The sequence below is a fragment of the Sciurus carolinensis genome, chromosome 4, assembly GCF_902686445.1.
Source record: "Sciurus carolinensis chromosome 4, mSciCar1.2, whole genome shotgun sequence".
In the NCBI taxonomy this organism is placed as follows: Eukaryota; Metazoa; Chordata; class Mammalia; order Rodentia; family Sciuridae; genus Sciurus; species Sciurus carolinensis.
This window is the reverse complement of record NC_062216.1, coordinates 79,531,012-79,553,133: the sequence shown is the minus strand read 5'-3', so window position 1 is coordinate 79,553,133 and position 22,122 is coordinate 79,531,012. Positions and strand designations below refer to the sequence as shown.

Genomic DNA, 22,122 nt, shown 5'->3' with positions numbered 1-22,122 from the left:
CAAGACCCCTTCGGAGGGTTATGGAATAAAGACAGTATTGGATTGCAGACCTGCAGAGTGGGAAGGAACTTGAGAGCTCACCTGCTCTAACCCTCTCATTTGACCATTGAGAAAAACAATGCCTTGTAGTTCAATTTGTTCATCTTCGATTTGGTTAAAAATTAGTTAATAAATATATTTGGAGATATAAAAACTTTTGAATATATCATTAGAACATTAATAATTGGTTTTAGGGGACTCTGTCATATGAAGGAGTTAATGCATTGCCCCATATGATCTGGTTCCAGGATTATTTTATATGGATATTATGACTTCCTAGATTCATAAAGAAAAGCAGAGGCTCTTCCTCTCTGCCTGATCTCAAAGAGAGAGGGAGGGCATCAGAGATACCAAGGCTCATCTCTGGGTTGGTACAAAATTTGATGAGTCTGCATCCATCAACAAAAAATGCTGTGTCCATTAAGAAAACAACAAACAAATAAACAAACAAAAAACTCCCAGAGGCATGATTTTAAGGGACTGGTGTTTTAAAATTTACACACCTGCTAAACAAGGGGAAAATAACTCCTTAAGTGTAAACAGTTTATCTTTCTCAATGTATGGGTTTATCTTAGATACCCAAGAAGTCTGTGGTCAAGATAGTGTCACAGAGGAGATGGACATGACAGATCTTGACAAGGAAGTCAGACCCCAAGAGGGCAGCACGATGAACAGTGGCCAAGGGGGCAGCAGGACACCTAACCCCAACCTGACCTTGGGCAAAGGATGTTTACTACCTTGGGCTCGATTCCTTCTGTGGTTCAATTCTCTCTGTGGTTTCCCTTGTACAAATGACCCTTCCACATAAAATGAATATAGCAGTAAAAATCTACCTCAAAGAGCTGTCCTGAGAATTATATACAAAGATCTGCAAATGTCAAGTAGTACTGTACAGACCATACAAGAAGGGTTTATGAAGACAAAAGGGGTCTTGCCTGAAAAGCACAAAGGAGGTCACTATATTACTCACAGCAATACTCTGACCCCATTCTCTATCCCTAATATCTGAGGAAATTCACATGTTTTGCCTAGGTTCTTTGCTTCTTTATCTCCTGTTATTTATTTATTTTTCCTGCACAGTTTGTTTTTTTCATTATCAAAAAATTAATATACATGTGAAAGTGGAGAGAACAATAATGAGAACCCCAATGCAGTCATCACTATGGAACTGTCAGCCAGCTCCTGGCTAACCTTCCCTGTATACCCCACCCACTTCTCAACCCCCAAACCTGGGGGATGATTTTCAATTGAATCCCAAACATATTTCAATTTTAAAAAAAGTCTTTCAAACATACAAGTCATTTCTTGTAGGCTGATAGCCTCCAGGTGTGGTTCACATCTCCAAAGACCCACTGACCTTCCTCATTTTATTTCTTTCTATTTTTTTCTTAAGTGTTGAGGACCAAACCCAGGGCTTTCCACATCCTGGGCAAGTGCTCTACCACTAAGCAATGCCTCCAGCCTCTATTTTATTTTCTTGATTCAACATTCCTGATGTAAATCATTTACAGCAATACAATGAGACAACATAGGAGGTGCATTTGGGACCAAAGAAAACTCAAGAAACAAACGACTTAAATAAAAAAGAGACAATGAGTCAAGGTGGAGATGAAGTAGGCCTGCAGAAATGCCTATGCATCCAGCTGGCTAGCTGGAGCATCAGCTCATGGACAGGACTTTTCTCACATTTACCTGAACAGATCTGTCTTCTACCTCCAGGCCTCTCTCCCACTACTGAAAGCAAAATCATATCAGTATTGAGCTATTTTCCCTGCAGTCTTTTTTGGTCCCTCTAAAATGTTCCTTCCTTCTATTTTGCTTTAATATTCTGGCACACAATAGGTGCTCAATGAATGCTTGTACCCTGAAAAAATGAGATGTAGAACTTATTTCATTCTGCTCTTGCATGTTAGTGTTTTCCTGTTTTGCTTCTCCCATTAAACTCTCAATTCCCTGAGCAAAAAGATATTGTGTGTACATCAGCTCTGTGTACTCTACACCTAATGCATTTATCTGTATATAGTACGTGTTCAACGAATGTCTCATGAATGGAGAAACATTCTTGGAAAAGAGTTCACCTTGCCAAATAAAGCATGAGGCTTTGAGAGAGTGATTGCATGTTAATTGCTGGCAGACTAGCAAAAATGCAAGGTGTAGATATTTTTTTCCTATTGCTTTCCACTGGTTTCTTATCTTAGGTAAGCAAATTTGGGCTTGTCATCATAGAAGAAAAAGAATTTGGAGTGGTTTCCTCTGCCCAAATGACCCAACAACACTTGCATCCAATACCACAATCCAGTTTTCCTCTCTTCCCCACTCCCAAGGTGAAGGTTACATTGAGCCACTGCCCATAGGATGGAATTACAGGCATGAATCTGAGACAAAGGTTCTTTATGCTGTGTCTGGTCATTAATTAGCTGCTGGAAACTCTAGGACAGGGCCATTAGCATGCTCATAAACCTTTTATTTTAAATGTTTTCGCTTAGCCATGATTCTAGTGTGACTCTCCTTGTAAGCTGGATGCAGGACATTTGTTTCTTAACATTTCTGAGGCTCATTAACTACTCCATCCCAGTGGCTCATTAACCAGGCCATTAGGGATTCCACCTCATCCAGGCAGAAGCCTCCAGTTGCCCTCTCAGAGCCTTTGCGGGCACCTAATTGGGAATGGTGTGAGGCCAACAGTGAGGCTCTCAGAGGGCAGCAGAGTTTTGTTAGATGCCCCTGATGCTGGAGAGGCATGATGGGGGTGGGCAAGCTCACTCACCTGCTATTCTCCCAATGGGCAGGGCGTGCTCTTCAGGCGGGGACACCGAGACCATGATGTGGTTCATGTAGGCCAGATCTTCCCGATGAGAGAGGTTGATGGGTTTCCCTTCCCTGTGCAGCCCATCCTCGGAGAGCCTGGACTGTTTGAAATCCACGGAGTGCCGAGGGTTTAGGATCAAAGGGTGCATAATGGGACTGGGCATCAGCTGGATCACTCGGGTGCTCTCCTGCCGGGGGCTGGAGGGCTTTGGGTGGGACTCGGAGGACGGCGGGCAGTGATTATTCTCCATGGGAGACACTGACAAGGGATAGGACTCCTGGTGGTTGTTCTCCTGGTGGAGCCTCGGTCCCTGGGCCCTCTCGGCAGGGGAGAGGCGGCGGATCATGTTGTCCAGGGGGGATCGGAGGGGCCGCTGTTCGGGGTCAGGAGAAGGCCGGTGGTTTGTCGTGATGGGTGACCTAGGGCGGTGCAAGAGTTCAATGGTGGGAGGGTTGTGGTGCACACTCTCCACGGATGGCCTGGGGGTCCTCTGGACACAGTTATCTGTGGGGCAGAGGGAAAGACAATCACAGACCCCATGAACATGTAGGCCAGGGGCCTCATGGTGGCTCTACAGGCAGCTGTGTATGTGCATGGAGCTGCTTTCTCCCCAGGATGCAGAGAACCCTTTTCATGCTTAAATGAAATTCAAGTGCACATACTTGAAATTGTTTTCCCAATGTTAGACAAGTTAGGAATATCTTCAAGCATTCCATTCCTCACCTAGAAGTAGCTGAGACACAACTGAGCCTAATTTCTACGCTTTACCTTTTTCTCACTTGAATCTTCAACATGGATTTCAGAGGTGAGGGGTTCGATGCTCTTACTGACTCACATTTTCATAACCCAATTTTCATACTCTCTCCAGGAGTTGTTGCTAATAATAACAATGATGATTAACAATGACTAGGTCCTGGTCCTGGATTTTATTGTTTAAAACTTACAACACTCCTCAGCGGGACACATCAATATCACCCTTATTCTACAGATGATAAAACCAAGATATAAGCAACTTAGCAAGGTCACACAGCCAGTTAGCAGATTAGAATCAGACTCTGGTCAGATTCTGGAATCTGTATACTCATTATAATATGTCACTTTGTCACACAGAAAGTAGGGCACAAAGTCATATCAAAACTTGCTCCCAGCAGTCACAGTGGCCCTAATTTATAGAATGGCAATCTTGTTGCCCTTGAGATAACTTTTAGGAGCATTTAGACTTTTAGGAGTATACAGACCCTACAAATGCTCAGATTGGAAGTTAGAAGGAGGATAGGTGGATACCCCAACAACACATGCGCCCCATCCTGTTTGAATTTATAAGCTGATGAGGATAGCAGTGCACAGCTCAACAACAGAAGCAGCTCTGGGGGCTGAGTTGAGGGATGGACCAGGACATGTGTGGCTTCAGGAGCTCCTGCTAAGGCTCAGAAGGACAGGGATCCATCCATGAAAGATGGAGCTCTCTAGAGGATCTCACATCCATCTCAATAAGGTCTCTGGCCACAGTCTCACCAAAAGACTGTGCCCACTTGCTGATTTCAATTCTAGTCAAGACTTTCGTATGATTTTGAATAAAGATAGTCAGAGATATCATCTTTTTCCACTAAGACATTATCTGTACGAAGAATGCATAAAAGGGGAATGGGAATCAGATAGAGTCAGTAAACAGAGACAGAAGGGGTGATTTCTTCAAGTTTTATACCAGATTATCAGGAAAATGAAGAATTTTTTGCTTTTTAAGTTCCATTAGATCACACCTATCACATGAGACATAAAGTATTACTCACAATATTAAAAGGTCATCTTGAAGGCAAAATGCTTAATCATTGGACTAGCTATCAATATAAATTTGTTTAATAAAATACAGTGTATCTCTTAACAATAGAGTACTATGAAACTGTAAAAAGGAATGAGGAGTATCTCAGTACATTGCTAAGGGCTGGTATCCATGGTAAATTGTGCCATGAAAAGAATGAAGTACTTAACGATCTGTTACTACTTATGTAATAAAGGGGAGTTTTAGTTTCAGTAATGCAGAATGGCTCATATTAGACTACGCTTCCTTCCTACAGATAGAAATTACAAAGTCTTGATAAAATAAATTAAAAAAAAAATTGAAGATATTGGTGAATGACCAAAAGCAGACAAAAACTGAAGGGGATTTTATTCTTGAGAGAAGGGATGTGAACAGAATGAGATTCATATTTATATAGCATTTCCCCTGAAAGTACTTCAGTCTGTGCAGCATAGGGAAGTTAGAAGATGAACAGAAAGTTGCTTGAACGGTCAAAATGTACATATGTAGAGGTTAAAGTGGAAGAAAATTGTAGAAGTAAATCTAATAAAGGAGGGAGCCTCAGAAGGAATAGCTACTGAATTGGCATGTAAGAACTGTAATTTTTGCCTGACTCCTGAACAATATATGAGTAGGGTAGTCTCTAAGGATTTCACTCAGAAGCAATAGTTGTATGATTGGAAGATGTGAGCAGAAGTCTCAGCAATAGGCTATTACAGTAGGGATAGAGTTCAGAGTTTGACTCTCATCAAGTTAGAAGGATCTGTAAACACTTCTGGCTGTCCATTACTCCAGAATGGCCATATCTTAGGAGTAAAGACTGCACTCTAGGACAAAGGGATCTTGGGGTGTGCTAAAGCCAACACAGAAACAGATTTGCCCCAATCAAACCTAAGTCCAAGCCTCCACAAATTTGAAGTGACTGTCTAATAAGTTAGCTGCCTGCTAGGACAAAAGTGAAAACTCTTCAGAGGAATACAACATAATCCAAAGTCTCTAAAATGTGTTATCTATAACTTTCAGTATCCAATAAGAATTTTCTAGACAGAAGAAATGTGATCAAAACAGTTAACAGAAACAGATCTTGAGGTAATCTAGATACTGGAATTAGTAAAAAGGACTTCAGCTATATAATTAAGTTCACACACTTAAAGGAAAGGATGGTCATAATGAATGATGATAGTTTTCTCAAAAGAGAAAACAAACCATTAAAAATAAAATGAGCAATATTAAAGTAGCTGGAGAAGAAGGTAGGTGAGTGTGTGAGGAGAGATTCAGATTCAGCATCCTTAATGCTAATGTTAATTTCTGATGCTCTAAAATCAGTTAACTATTTGATCCTCAACTTGATACCACATGTGGAAAATTCCATACCATGAAATTTTGTTTCATCAGCAAAATTATTAAACATATTCTATAAAATTGCCTTCAGGCTATTATGCAAAGTATATATGAAATATAAATTAATTTTTCATCCCCTCACCAAGTTACCTCATTGTATATATGTAAATATTCCAAAATCTGAAAAAAATCCCAAATCCAAAATACTTCTGGACCCAAGCATTTTAGATTGGGGATACTCAGCATGTAATATACACAGGGAAAAGTTATGCTATTTATGGCTAGTTTCTTTTTAAAAAGCCCAAAGAAAGAAAAAGTGTGCATGTGCATGAGACAGCTCTCAAACACTTGCACTAGAAGGACCTAGATGGGAACCTATGAATTGAAAGAGATACATCCACCACTTGCATTGTGTAGACCCTTGTTTGGATTCTGATTCAAACTGTAAAAATCATTTACAAAACAGTTGGGAAAATTTAACCACTAATAGGATATTTGGTAATACTGAGGAACTACCAGTTTTTGGGTGATGTCCTGGTTCTGTGGTTATGGTTTCATTAAGTGCTTTTCTTTTAAGACATGTACTGATGTTTCTACAGATGAAAATATATATTTGGGATTTGCTTTAAAATAATCTGGGAAGGTGAAGGAAAGAGTGGGTGGGGTACAGAGGAAACAGGCTGGCTGTGGTTGATGATCGAAACTGGTAATGGGTATTTGGTGCTTCCTTATGCAAGTCTCTCTACTTTTGTATAGGTTTGATATTTTCCATTATGAAAAGTTTCCTTTTTTTAAGTGCTAATCAACCTTGCAAAGACACCAGTTGAAATGACAAGCAGTAACTTTCTCATTTTAACCCAAATGCATGTAAATGCTTACAGGGTACTGACTAGGTCAATGGAGTTGACTTATGGTTAACTATATCTAATAATCTTATGATAGAAATGATCTGTAATCTTCTGGGGACAAAGTAAGGGTTTCTTTTTTTTTTTAATTATAGCTAACATGGATCTCAATTCTTCTGCCCTTAAAAATGGATTTACTTTTTGTCCATGGTTCACTTTTCATTGGTCTCAGAATATGATCATCATCAGTAATTGTTGAAGATAGTTTTGTTTTGAACTTTCATATATTTTCTTCTAAATGCCATTTACAGAATGTCTCTCTTTACTTAAAAGCTTATTAAGGTTTAAAAATACTTAAGGATGATGAAGAACATATATTGAAAAAAAAAGTCCCATTTCCTGAATCCATTTCCTGTCTTATAAATTTCAAAATGGACAAAGGCGTTGGTCAGTAATCTGGTTACCTGCAGGCTTTCTTTGATGTTCTGGGCTTCAAGGCTCAGTGTGTGGGTTGCACTTAGGGCAAGCCTTAGGAAGTCTGGGAGGACTATGAGAGGAAGAACTTTCATGCCAAGGGTAAAAGAGGAACTGATGTAATGTCCTGGAGAGATTTCACTCTCCGTTCCTGCCCAGATCTTTGGGAACAATGAAGCAGGGAGACAGTGCTCTAGATAATTCAACTCAGATTTTACTTCTGACTCAGGATCCGGGCAGGAACAGAACTTGGAGGAGCTTGATTTATTTATTTCTCTGCAGACACCGTTCAAAGAGGAAATACTTGATGAAGTTGATAACATTAATGGTAGAGAACTGGATCTGAGGGTATTTAATTCCAGGCTCCTGGTGGTCTGGGTACAACCACTGTCAAGTCTTAAAGGCCTGCAACAAGACCTTCCAAGCTTTGTTTCAGTTTGCAAAGCGTGCGCCCACATACAGAGTGGGCTATGACGTTCCTACCCGGCTGCCTGCTGCCTCTGTTATTATAAGTTGGCAGCAGGGTATGGAAACTTGCGAGACCAGAGCCGGCAGGCAGAGAAGCTCCGGACACAGGAAATGCGCTGCGCGGACAGTGGGTGCATTAAATCCCCCAGATGTAGGAGTCTTCTGTCTAAAACAAGAAGATTTTTTTGGTCTGGCCTTGATGTCTGGGTTTGTTCTTGGTGAGTTGCCCAGCTGGAAAACTGGGAAATCGTCCACATTGCCCTCGATCTGAAGGTCTTGATACAGGAGGGAAATACACAAGGAAGAGGGAGGGAAAGCTACACATGGAGTCAGCATGAATACGGAAGGATGAAGAAAGCCCAAGGACTGGCAAGGACTGTCATTCTGGCTGAAAGTTGTTTCTGACCCCAAACGTTTCTCTTTGTAGACCTCTTTCAGACACAAATAATCCTCTTCCTTGCACTGCCAAACAACTGGAAATAAATCAGAACTTTAATGTGGTCACTAAATAAAAAGGTCTGATTCCTTATGTTCTTTCCTTTTAGTTATTAGAGAAGTTTCTCTATTTGATATTTATCAAAATTTGACCTAATTGAATCATGTTATAAATAGGGAATAACTGATTTACAGAGGTTAAACTCAAGTTTGTATCTCACACACCAGGATCTCACTTCCACCTTCTTGCTTTCCCTGGGCCACTGATGACACTCAGAGAAGGAGTGAGACAGGGAAGTGCTGTCCACAGCCCAGCAGGTAATGCTCACTCACTAGCCTACTCCACTGTGTTTCACATTGTTCCAGAAGGGACCATGTCCTAGAACAGTTTCATAAAAGACCAGTGGATATAAATGATATAAAGAGCTAAACGAAAGTCAAAGGCTCTAGGTTGCAGATGAAGGCTCCTGAAGTAGAATTGAAAATATATTTTATGTGCACACTCAAGTTCTTTTACCCCCACTGTGGGTTGAATTGTGGCCCTCCAAAATTCATATATTGAAATCCTAACCCCAAGTACATCAGAAGATGGACTTATCTGGAAAGAGGGTCCCTGCAGATGTAAGTTAGTTAAGGTCATTTTAGCATCCAGTACCACTGGTGTCTCTATGAAAAGGGGACTTTGGACATAGGGACACGGGAGCATGCTATATGAAGAAGAGGGCAGAAATCTCCAAGATAAGGAAAATCAATGATTGTTAGTCATACTAGAAGCTAGGAGAGGGGACTGGACCAGATCCATCCCCTTGCCCTCAGGAGAGACTAACCCAACTGTACTTTGATCTTGGAATTCTGTCACCTAGTTTGTAGTACTTTTTTCTTTTTAAATCTTTTTAGTTGTAGGTGGACACAACTTTATTTTATTTTTAATGTGGTGCTGAGGATCAAACCCAGGGCCTCACATGTTCTAGGCAAGTGCTCTACCACTGAGCTACAACCCCAGCCCCTGTGGTACTTTGTTATGGGCAGCCCTAGCAAACTAATAAATCCCTCTTCTCCGAAGCTTTTTTCTTAAGACTCAACTTCTGATTGATTTGAGGACCTTCTACTGACTGTTGCCCATTCCGTCCTATTCATCTTAATAAGTTGCCAATGTCACTTTGTAGGGCCTGAGAAGAAAACTGCCCTAGTTTGGAGTATATGATTCATCTATGTTTGAGGTCATCAACAATAAACCCCTGTGTAAGCTCCTAGAATTTCTATGTATTTGATGAAATGAAATTTGATTAAGGAAGCTTAATCTTCCTTTCTGCGGGCTGGGGGGCTGCCTCCACAGACTGCCTCCCAGTGGGTCAAATGCAGACAGTATCTGCACATCTGAACTCAAAGTTGGGGCTGGCTTCCAGTTCCTGGTTGTAAATTATCTTCCTCTTCACTGGCAGGATAGTTTCCTTCATCTCAAGAAAGCAGCCAAAAAAAGTGAATTAAAAAAATAAAGGGATCTGATTTCAAATGAGCCAGTTAGGCCTGTGGGGGGCAAACTTGTCAATCATTTATAGAGACTAGGGTCAGGGTGGCACAAAGATAAGGTTGAGAGTCTTGGAGTGGGGAAAGCAATAAGACAGCCCCTTAACTGAGGTCCTCCTTCCCTCGAGATGAAATCAAACTGCCTGCAGGCTCCTTATCTCAAAGATATTAGGTGGCATTTCCCTAGGGGTTAAGGAAATTTTCTTGGAGACTTCCTGGCTTTTTGGGAGAGTTATTCATGCATATAGAGATCTCCTGCCCCTAAAACTTCTGGCCTAAAAGGGTAAGCAAGCCTTAGAGCTAACAGCAGCCTCCACACTACTGAAGGAAGTTGGAGAAGGCAGGGAGGGTGAGCAGGTCCCTCCTGAAGAAAACTGAAGACTCAAGATGAGACACCAATGCCCTCTGCACAATCCATGGCTCCCCACTTTGCCATGGCAATTAAATGTTGCAGTTAGGACCAAGGTCAGAAGGTAAAAGGTCATACTACTCTAGGCCCTGAAACAGGAGGCTAAACAGGAAGAAAAGACTCTTAGCCTTTATTTCCTCACCTACAAAGTAGGAACAAGAAGCCAACTCTGCTCTTTTGGTGGGATGTCCCATTACCTGCTGCCAGATTCAAGAATCACAGAATGGAAGGGTGGTGGTGGTAGGGAGCAAAAAGTTTAATCTTGTCCTTAAATGTGAGAGGAAACAGACAGAAGATTATCAAAAAGATGTCAAAAGGGTCCTGGAGGACCCACCATGTGCCAGGTACTAGGTGATAATACAAGCAGGGATCACTTCAAAACAGGCTGTGTTCTCAAAGCAAATAAGACTGGTGCTTTACATATATTTCACTGCAGAAACTGTGCTATAGATGGTACCTGGTTAATTCATGATGGTGATCTAGGGGAGGCAACAGGTCTTTCCTAGACACATGATGCACAAATCTGGTGCTTGCATCATGTGCATGAAGTCACAAAAATGAGAATGGCTAAGAAAACTGGAATTGGAAGTAAAAAAAAAATTGCACAATGTGGATACACTTAACACTACTGACAACAGTGGTGTTTTTAAGTGTAACAGTCCATTTAAAAATGGGTAAGATGGTAAATGTTTTATGTATATTTAATCATAATTCAAAAAACTTGCAGAAAAAAGCTAGGCACACACCTATAATCCCAGGAACTTGAGAGGCTGAGGTAGGATGATCACAAGTTCAAAGCCAGCCTCAGTAACTTAGCAAGGCCCTAAGCAACTTAGTGAGAACCTGTATCAAAATAAAAAAAGGCCTGAGGATGTAGCTTAGTGGTAAAGTACCCCTAGATTCAATCCCTAGTATCAACAAACAAACAAACCCTTAGAAAACTTGGAATGGAACCACCATTTGGCCCAGCAATCCCACTCCTCGGTCTATAACCTAAAGACTTAAAATTTGCATATTCCAGTGATACAGTCACATGAATGTTTATAGCAGCTCAATTCACAATTTTAGCTATGGCACCAATCTAGGTGCCCTTCAATAGATGAATGGATCAAGAAACTATGGCATATATATATATAATGGAATATTTATCAGTTTTTAAGGAAAATAAAATTATGGCATTTGCAGGTAAATGGATGGAGTTGGAGAATATCATGCCAAGCAAAATAAACCAATCCCAAAAAACCAAAGGCCAACTGTTTTCTCTGACATGTGGATGCTGATCCATAATGGGGGGGGGCAGTGATGAATGGAGAAACTTGGGGGGCAGAGGGGAGTGAGGGAAGGGAAGGGGACAGAGGAGTGGGAAAGATGGTGGAATGAGATTGACATCATTAACCTAGGTACTTATATGATCACATAAATGGTAGGAACTCTACATCATGTACAATGAATTGAAATGCATTCTGCTATCATGTATTAGAACAAATAAAATTTAAAAAAAGATTTAAATGCCAAATTAGGAAAAATAAATAAATAAAATTTTATTTTTGTTGAAACATAAAAGGTGGAAAAAACTGAACCCAAATACTCAATGGTAACAAATTTCAAATGACAATGAGTAACATTTATGAAGTGCTTGCTATCCAATAGGTGCCATTTCAGGGGAATTTATCATATTAACTCATTTTTTTCTAACATCAACTCTTTGTGATAGGTACTATTATTTTCTTCTTTTGCAGGTGGAAACTGAGACACAAGGATGTTATGTAACTTGCCCAAAGACACACCATTAGCGAACCAGGGAGCCGGGATTTGAACCCAGGTGGTCTGGATCCAGAGCACACACATGTACCCTTATGCTCTTTAGCTCCTACATGTGTTACATGGCTAAAATGCAGAAGATGTCAAACCCCAGCCAGTGACCTCTCTGACACTTGATCATCAGCACCATTCCAGCAAGACTGGAGAATCAGGGTGGTTTTTACAATAGCCAGCAGGAGGATGTGGCTTAAGCAGATGAAAACTTCCTTTACCTGGTGCCTTCTTAGCAGCTGTCACCAGAGGCCGACTTCCAGGGTGTACTCTGCACCGAGGTGCTGGTTCCTATGGGGGACCATGGCCAGGGCTTTCACTCAAGAAGCCAGTGAGGCACCGGAACCCACCTGTCTCAGGCTGCGAGATTTTCATCAGGTTGAGTCCATTCATTCTAAGGGATTCATTCTGTCCAATTTAGTATGGGTTCTTAAAATCATGAACTAAAGATATACTTTGGTGGGGGGGGGTCTCAAAAGTTCTCTGACATTGTTTTGTTTACATTTGGTAATACCATAACAGGAGTGCTGGGACGTACCATGCTGTACCCTGGTCAGGTAATCTTAAAATTGTGTTGGCATCTGCATCTCCACAACATCTATCTATCTTTCAATCATTTTCCTTATTTTTAAGGCACTTGCACAACAAATCTTTATGAAACTATTATTTTGGTCTGTTCATTCATGCTGTAGAGGAATGAAAACAGCAAGGGAGGCACCCCTACTTGGATTTAAATCTTAGCTTTGCTACTTAATATGGGGACACATTACTTTATTGCTCCTAGTCTCTATTTCTTCATCTATAAAGTAAGGATAATAATATTACCTTTTTTATAGGGTGTTTGTGATGATTAAATGATTTAAATGTTTAAGAGCTTAGAAGGGCCTGGCATACAAGAAGGATCCAATAAATGTTAGCTACTATTTTTTATTATGAAACAGATTCATACGCCTCATCTTCTTTAATTATCTCATTAAAATTGTAAAAGATTTCCTTCTACCAATGAAGTATTTGGGCACTTGGATTTGGTGATGGTGGTTGAGGTGGGAGGAGTAACATTTCCCTCAAGATGGCAATCACATGAAGAAAACTTCTGTGGGCCATCACAGGATGCATGTGACCCTTCTGCCCCCGACAAAGAAATGACTTCTCTCTACCATCTGGACCATTCCCATATGCTAGATGTAAGGAAAACTGAGCCCCTCAGTATTTCAATGCTTGACATTTCTCAATATGCTTAAGATTTCCACATCTACCTTGTGAATAAAGTTGCCACAAGAACAGAACTGCCCCCCTTAAATCTGCATCCACTGTTGCAGAGATAATCACAGCATCCCATGTGTGAACATTCTTACGTTAAATTGATTAAAAATTACCCCCCCCCCCATAATAGTCTCTTAGATGGAGCAAAGGAAAGGGTGAGACTGAGAGTCCAAATGATAGGAGGGTCCCCACAGGAGGTGACGGGAAGAGAATGTGAGAGAAATAGACATTTTTATGTAAGTCTTCTCTTTATAGACTGTATGTCTGTCCTGTCTTATAGGGCTCACTCTGTGGAGCTGGCCCATTCAGTGACTTCAGACTGATGGGAAGCTTATTTCATATGGCCCAAAGAGCTTTTAGGGAATTGCTAAAAGTAGTCCCAACACCAAATTATCAGTGGCAACTGAATATGTATTTTGGAATAAAGTCTATGAAAGTTGTTCCTTTTAGCTTCATGGGACCTGAAAACAATTAAATGTGGACTAAGCTATCAAAAGAAGTTGTCATTACAAATATATGTAAAATAAATATATTTTATAATCACTTGTGGGTCCAAGATTTCTAAAGATGTTATGCCTTGTGGGGGTTGTGTGAGAAGCACAGTGTTGTTTATTTTGTCTCCTTTCTATATAAGCACCCAGCCCCCATCTAACTCATTATGCAGATAAAATGAGTCATAATAGTCAAAGAAAAGAAATCTGCTTAAACTGAGCTTTTCATCATGAAATGAACGATGCCACTCTTGGTTTGGCTGCTGAGAGGGGTCATGTTATTAGAAGCTCTTAATAAGGTGCAACAAATGAGAACAGAAGAGGTTTTCTACTATTCCTGAGCAGTGCCCAGCAGGATTATCATGGTTTTCTGTATTTCAGTTGCCTAAGACCCTGAGGGTGAAGAATGTGTGTTATTGACCTTCACACCGCTTGGACATAATGTTATGATTTTGGAACTGTCACAGATCTTAGACACTGTTTAGTCTAACCCCCATCCTATAACTGGGAAAACTGAAGGCCAAGAAAATGAGAAATTTTGGCTTTGTGATTAGTACTGGCAGAAAGGAGGATTTGAACCTGACTTTCTGACTTCTAGATCCCACCCTTTAGCAATTTACACACACACACATACACACTCATTCCATTTGTCTGGGATGCTTCTGATTTATGGGCTTCATAATGAAGCCCTGGGTCATTGTCCTATGTGTCTCAGTACAGAAGAAACACTGTAAGGTTGACCTAATTATATAACATCCCCTCCCTTTCCATAACTAATAAGAGAAGAGAGTGGAAATACTGGTTTTCCTGGATGTATGTAGTAATCTGATGATTGCTCTGCTCAAGGCCTGACAGGATTTTAGACCAGAGTACATTATAGAGATATCGAGTGTTTACAAAGTAAAGGGTTTGAATCAGTACGATCATCCTTCCTAGGACTTGAAGGAGAAGCTGACACTGGCTTCCTAGTTTCTGGTGTTGCCACATGATTGCTAGCAAGGAAGGTGAGATTTCAAGATAATGCCTCACCTAGAGTATTTGTGGGGGAGCTTTGCTAGATTAAGTAAGACATATGTGTTTTGTGATGTAAATGCCATCGTGACTGTAAGAATGTGTGAACTGGTTAAGTTGGTGGTGGATTGGGTCAATGGTGGGGTGGGGTTGGGTGAAACCCCCGTTTACATTTCACTCTGAGGCCTCTCTATGCTAGGTGCTCAGGAGCAGAGTCAGGTCCTTTCTGCAGGCTCCATTTTTTTCCTGTTTTCTCATTCATATACAGGCTGAGCATCACTAATCCAAAATTGGAAACTGAAAGTGTTCCAGAGTTTGAAAACTTTTGAGTGCTGACATGATGCCACGAGTAGAAAATTCTACACCTGATCTCACATGACAAGATGCAGCCAAAATGCAGGGACCCTGGTAAACTGTGTAAAATCAAAACTTTAAAATTATTTAGAAGATTGCAGGGCTGGGGATATAGCTCAGTTGGTAGAGCACTTGCCTCACAAGCACAAGGCCCTGGGTTCAAACCCCAGCACTGCAAAAAAAGATAAAAAAAGATTGTATAAAACTACCTTCAGACTATGTGTATAAGGTAAATATGAAACATAAATGAATTTTGTGTTTAGACTTGTGTCCCATCCCCAAGATATGTCACTATGTATATTACAAAATCTAAAATTTGAAACATTTGTGGTCCCAAGTATTTTGGATAAGGCATATTCAATTGCGTGTGTGTGTGTGTGTTAGAGAGAGAGAGAGAGAGAAAGAGAGACACCAGTCAATAGCAACACTAAAGCATCTTGAGTTAATACACTTTTACATGTATCCCCTAATTTTGTAAAATAAATCATTGAGGAAGTAATATGTGATATGTCTAATTTCCCTTTACAGACTCTTTTTTGGGACCAGATCTTTCTATACGTTAACATATGCTCACATCAATCATTTATTATCCTTAACAATTAAATATAATACTATAGATTCTCAAGACAATTCATACTGAGCTGGATGTTTTTCTTTTTGGAGAAGAAGGGAAGGAGGCTGGAGGTGGGGCACATGTACTGACCCCATTCACTGCTCTACTTGGTCTGTCTGACATCAAGGCACCATGTATCTAAAAGTTGGTGGTGGCTGGGGGTGATCTCTTCACATCACCCCTGTGCCTTGGATGGCTCTTCTCATTTGATACCACCTCACAGAGACCTATGCTTCCACCTTGCTGTGTCCACCTGTTCACCACATCTAAATAGACAAAGGGGCAGGGCATGTGCTCTCAGATCCTGCTTCCTGGCTTCAGCTTTAAGGACCGGTCTCTGAGAATGCAGTAGGTATTTTAAGGCTGGTTCTGAAGCAGATCCACCCGGTCTGCAGGGCGATGAAGCCCTTGACCTTGGCCTCATTAGCTCCATTTTCTTACCTACTGAGCTCACCACCGAAATGATACTTGAGAGCACAGCTCATTACAGCCTATGTGCTGGCACATTTGTATTTACTTGGTTTGAGAGTAGCTCTCAGGGTAAGCCAGCTTTCTCTATTGATGAGCTCCTGCAAATGAGAACAACAAACATACCTATCAGGCCAAGGAGAAAGGAGGAAGGATTTGTGATAGGGCAAGACCACATGCCTCCAATCATATTTGGGAATAGAATGGGGACAGAAATTCCAAATAGGATTTTTTTTAATAATAAGAGAAGCGAGGGGTACCCATCACACATTCTTCGTATCTGAAGGAGCAGGCTAGGTAATATAATTCTTGACAATGTCAAGCTTCAGTAAACCCACCTCCTCTTTTCTACAGTGACTGTTGGTTATTATGCAGTCCGGAAATGAACATGGCAAAAAGAGGAAAAGAACATAAAAACTGAATTGGAGGAGGCAGAAGCTGCTAAATTTAGCAAGGGTAGAGTCAGGGGAAGAAAGGATGAGAGAAAGATGCAGGGACTGTGCCAGAAATGCTCGTTTATTGTTCTCCTTCATGGAAGTGAGGGAACCTGCTGTGAGATGCTGGTACAAGGAGGCCACATGGGCCCCTGGACTCAGGCTCTCTTTGGTGAAACTTAACAAATATATTAGTTCTGCTCTTGGGGATGATCAATCAGTTTAATGAAATCCTCCAAGGATTGGGTAGGTGAGGCCCTAGAAATCTGGTGCTAAGGAAAGTATTGCACGTTCATGTCTGTTGCCTTATCTACCTGGTGGAAGAATGTGGACACAGTGGCCCTCAGAGATGAGACTCAGCACTGGATGCTACCAAACACTCAGCTCTTCTGTGGAATCAGGCTCAAAGACTGATACCTGGTTTCTATACCTGAACACCTGCTCTCAGATTACATCCAGGACAACAGTGCAATTCTGGTTTCATGTTGTCCATGAGTGCTTTTATGATTCCTGTGAATCACAAGAGAAGCAGCAATGGAGACATCTGCGAGAAGCCCTGACATTGAGCACAGGGCTTCCCAAGCACAATGAAGAAGCCCCAACCCAACACCAAGTCCACAGGGTTCAGGTTTTTTCTTTCCCCTGTTTAATTACCCACTGCTCAAAAATCTTGATCACTCCCCATGATTTTCCTCAACAGCCTGGAAATCTCAGTGCTCCATGCTCTGGTTTCAATCTCACCTCCTCGAATTAGCTTTGCAAAGGCAAAATGCTGATCACTGCTGCAGAGGGTGATGGCTCGCAGGGCTCTATGTATTTTATTTGCTCTATTTGGAATGTGTGTGTGTATACACACACACACACACACACACACACACACACACATATATATACACATATATATGTCTGTGTGTATTCACATCTATATGCATGCATATATATGTATATATATTTGAAATTTTTCACAATGAAAGGGTGGGTGGGGCAAGATAAGTGCTGCCCCATCATTTAACTGCAGCATTTCAAGGTCTAGCCCCACCCTTAGTCATTTTCTCTGCTCACAAAGTTCTCCACTTCATCACTGCTTATCAGAACCCTGCTGGACCTTCAAGGAATTCTCCAGAGACTCTTCCTTTATGAAGCTGAGTTTGCTTCCTATGCCTGGATATAACCTCCCCTTCTACTATGTCTCTATGGGCCTACTATTATAATTGGACATTTATTCTTATGTGTACATTTGTCTCATGGCTTCAATTAGATTGTGAGTCTCAGAGAGCTAACTCCATCACATCTTATTTATCTAGGCATTTCCCCCAGTGCCTTACACATTGTAGGCACTCAATAAATATTTGTTGACTGAAAAATGACTTTATATGAATAAGATCAGCTAATAAAGTTAACAATTAAACCCAACGGGTTTGTCTATACTTCAGGCAAGGAAAGAGCAGCCTTGTCCAGTACCTTCTTCATGGTTCTGATGCAGTAGGACCTCCGGCTGAGTGTGGATAGAGTTTCCAGGGTGGAAGAATGGTGAGAAAAGAATCCGAGGTTTCCTCTGCTTCAGGATATGCTGAAGGAGTTCATAGAGAACATCACCTGGTAAGAAAAAGGAATGGGAGATAGACAGGAATACTTTATTCCACTGCTATTAACCGGGCTGAGGCTATGTGCCTGGCACTATGGTATGGACACACAGTGAAAATAATGGGCATGCCCTGTGTCCTCGTGGAGCTCATGGGGACAGGGCACAGCCCTTGAAACTCCAGGCATCAGGACCATGTGATTTTTTAAATTAAACGTTTTTGATTATGAAAGCAATATATAAGAAGAGTTTTTAAAAATGTGCAAATCCAGAAGGGAAACAAAAGCACCTAGATTTCCATTATGAAATCAGAGAAGCCCTGGTAATGATGTCTACAGTTATGTATTGAGGATCTGACTTTTTCCCCCTCTACATTAGGTTTTAAGGATGTCTCCTCATTATTGAACTGCTTTAGAAGTTGCCTACTGATAGCTATCAGAGTGATACCCCAGACTTTAGGGGGAATTTTAAATTTCCCAACTTAATTCCTATTATTTTGTGAAAATATCCTTTTTTACATATATCTGTTTGCACTTCAGATTATTCAAAGAATTACAAAGTCATTAGGTATGAACATCTTTTATGTTCCAGTGACAACTCAGATTCTTTATAGAAATCTTCCCAACAGAGAAAAATATGCCTTTCTAACTTATCCCAACCCTGGGCAGGAAGAGAATAAAAATGAAAAAAATGCACAAATCTGGTCAGAGGTGCTAACTATTGATGATGCTCTATAAGGAACTGGCACAGTCTGGGATACTTCCCTCCTTTAAAAATACATATAGGCATTGCGCCAAGGTTCTACAAGCTCTAGAGAATCATCTTGAGATATCAGCCCCTGGCAGAGAATGGTGGGGGCTGGTTTGAGCTGGGGCCCCTCTGTTCTGATATACTTGGTATTTGAAGTGTCCACCGAATAGTTAATTAGCAAAGTAACTGTCATGGTCTGGTCCACCCCTTTGGCTTAGATCCAAATTCAAAAAGCAGGTGGGTGCTTCAAAACCCTATAAGGGTGGGTGATTAATCTTTAAAATGCTGCAGGCCTCTAACTGTCCCCCCGCCACCCTTGCCCACACAGAGATATGCAGTCAACAATTGTACCAAACAATGGGCCTTTCTTTCTAATTTTAGTCATTTTTTAAAGATACTTTAATTAACAACTTTAACTGCATATTTTGAGCTATAGATATTGCTATCTTATTTTTTCCTCTAAATTCAGCATGAACCTGAATTCCATACTAATTTCTTTCTTTCTGAAAATCTCCACTCTACTGTAGTTCCATGGCTACTTTATCCCCAGCAATTCCTGGGGGAACTTTGTGACTTTGCTTTTACTTTGTTCCTTCCTCCACCTTTGAACTTTGGTTGCTATTAGTGTAACTTACTGTCACTACTTACTATTTTGATTAAATAAAGGTTTCAAAGAGATGAAGATACCCCATCTCTTGGGTGCTTCATTAAAAGGAGACAGGCAGGAAAATGCAAAGGTGTTCTGATCACACACTTGGAAATGCCACGGATGAGGGTGGACCTGGTACATGTGGCCATGTTTGAGAGCTGGGAAGGGCTTTGGCACTCATGGACTCCAAGTCTAGTAGTCATGGTGATGGCTCTGATGAGATGGGTATGCGCAGCCCAAAATACAGTCCTATTTTAATGATTCGTATTTTAATCTCATATAAAAATAAGTCCCTAATCAACACTTTGGTGTTTTTTTTTTTTTTTTTTTTTTTTTTTTTTTTTTGGTTTAGTGTAATGTCTTCCTGAACTTTTCCTAATTTACATGGCCTCACACTTGCTGGTTTTGATCCTGTGGGTTTGATCAATGTTTTATTTTGGTAGTTGCAGAACAGAAAATGAAAACATTAAAAAATGTGTTCCTGATGATTACTATTACTAAAAAAAATGGTCTGTAATTAGTGTATCCATTTTGGAAGGGGAGGCCAGGAAATATAAATTTAGTGTCTGTGAGGGTGTTAGAGGCTGTTCACACAGCAAGGCAGCTGAGATGCAGTGAGGGGCGCAGACTGTGAATGCAGCAGCCTAGGCATCAGGTCACCTTGAGCAAGTCTCTGGACTTCTCTGAAGAATGCAAATTTGGGGGCTAGAACAGGGACTGGAGGGGAGGAAGCCACTCTTCTCTGTGCATAAAGGAAGCAAGTCAAGAGAACAGAATGGCTCAGCCTATGCTCAGGAGCCTGACTGATGCTTCTTTAGGCAAGTCCCTTAACCTTTCCAGAACTCAGTTTCCTTATCTAGAAGATGGTAATCAGCATCTACTCTGCAGGATTTTTGGCAGGGTTCCATGGAGTGATGTGGTCAATAGCAACAAGCTCAGTGCAGCATCAGGCAAAAAGTAAGTGCTCAGCAAACACTAGCTATGGCTGTCACCACCACCGTCACTCATCCAACACCATTGTTATTAATATTAGTATTCAAGGGGCTTAGGTCAGCTTTGTAGACCCTGAAGGAGGTCTCACATGGAAAACAGAGAGAGGCATCTGAGTCACGGTCATGGGCTCTCTGGACCCCTCAGTCTGTCTTGCTGGGTCATGCCCACAGTGACACTGACATGTGCTTTGCCTCACACTCTTCCAGGTCTGCTGGCTGGCTGGCTTTGGACTCTCATCCTGGAGCTGTCCAAGAGAGCTAGACAGTGAAGTTTCTCCCTGAGCACGTAGGAGAAAGCAGGGGAAGGGCGAGCCAAGTAGGACTCTTGCCAGTTTCATCCCTAAACTGTGAGCCTATTTTGAGTACTACTAAGATAACAGTCATACATGCTGTCTATTAGGGATGGTTATCAAGTGAACATGAACTCAAGCCCCAGGTGCTTGGCCAGAAAAAAAGCTAATTTTAAGACTTTAGAGTGTGACCATGACTAGAACAATCCATTCACAGACATGTTTAGTCAGCAATCAGGGGCTTGATCAGGGAATGTGACTGGATCAGCATAAATATATCACTCCCATGGGGGTGTGGGGGCAGATGAGTTGTGTATATATTACGTGTGTATTGGTGGTGTGCACCTATAATGACATGGCATCTTAGACCAAGAGAGGATTCTAGTTTCTTATATTGATTCAAACTTCTGCTTGGTATGAGTCCCCCAGTTCCTCTTCCTCTGCCAAGAAGTGGCTTTGGATGAGTATGTCCTGTGACGGGCAGCTGGCCATGGCATAAGCAAAGCATATTTGGATGGCTATAGTTGGTAGAAAATTCTGTTGAGTTGGAATCTGGCCATCCCTATACCTAAGTTCTTAGTCTTGGCTTCTGGAGAACACAAAACACGTGTCTTGTCCACAACAGGTTTCTAAATGAAGATGCCCTCCCTTCTTCCTCCTGTTCACTGCCCCTTAGCTCTTCCAACATCTGGCCTGTTCTACTGATACACTCTTCAAATCCTCATATACATAGGAGGTCACATCTAAAAAGTAATATAAACAAAAGGTTCTCTGGTATATATAAGATAGGTTTTAAAAAAAGTTATATTCACTAGCCTACTGAAAATGAAGAGCATGAGCCACAGTCTTACATATCTAACTCAGCAATGACCACTGGCTTAAATTCAAATGGCACTTTAAAAAAATTCTTAGTACATTTGGTTCTTCTTAAATCTTCTCCATCATCCCAGAAAAGAAGTAACTGTACTAACTAGTGCTTTTATTATACTAAGCAATGGAACCCAGGGTTGTAGGTCAAAGGACAATAGTTTTTTATTTGTCCCTTCAAATACCTTCATGCATACACACATAGTTCATGTACTCATGTGATGTGTAGAGGGGAATTTGTCATGAAGTTAGTAAGTTTCAGGGCACTTCACTTGCATAGGTATCTGTGAGGGTGTCCTAGAAATATTTGTATCTACCAAATTATAAGCTTTAGGCCCTAGAATATATTCTTCTGGGTGCCTGCACAAATACACACATAGAGACATAACACACATACCATG

At 41.0% G+C, this 22,122-nt stretch overlaps 1 protein-coding gene across 5 annotated transcripts in view; it reads right to left on the bottom strand.

Moving 5' to 3' along the window:
- The window catches only part of Etv6 (ETS variant transcription factor 6), a 219,141-nt gene that overhangs the window by 14,369 nt on the left and 182,650 nt on the right, over positions 1–22,122 (bottom strand). For all 5 annotated transcript variants that reach the window (XM_047549040.1, XM_047549041.1, XM_047549044.1 and 2 more), the window contains 2 exons: positions 18,053–18,187; positions 2,807–3,352 (listed from right to left, as the gene is read on the bottom strand). In XM_047549040.1, coding sequence (XP_047404996.1) covers positions 2,807–3,352; positions 18,053–18,187 — 681 coding nt within the window. The remainder of the gene's footprint in view (positions 1–2,806; positions 3,353–18,052; positions 18,188–22,122) is intronic.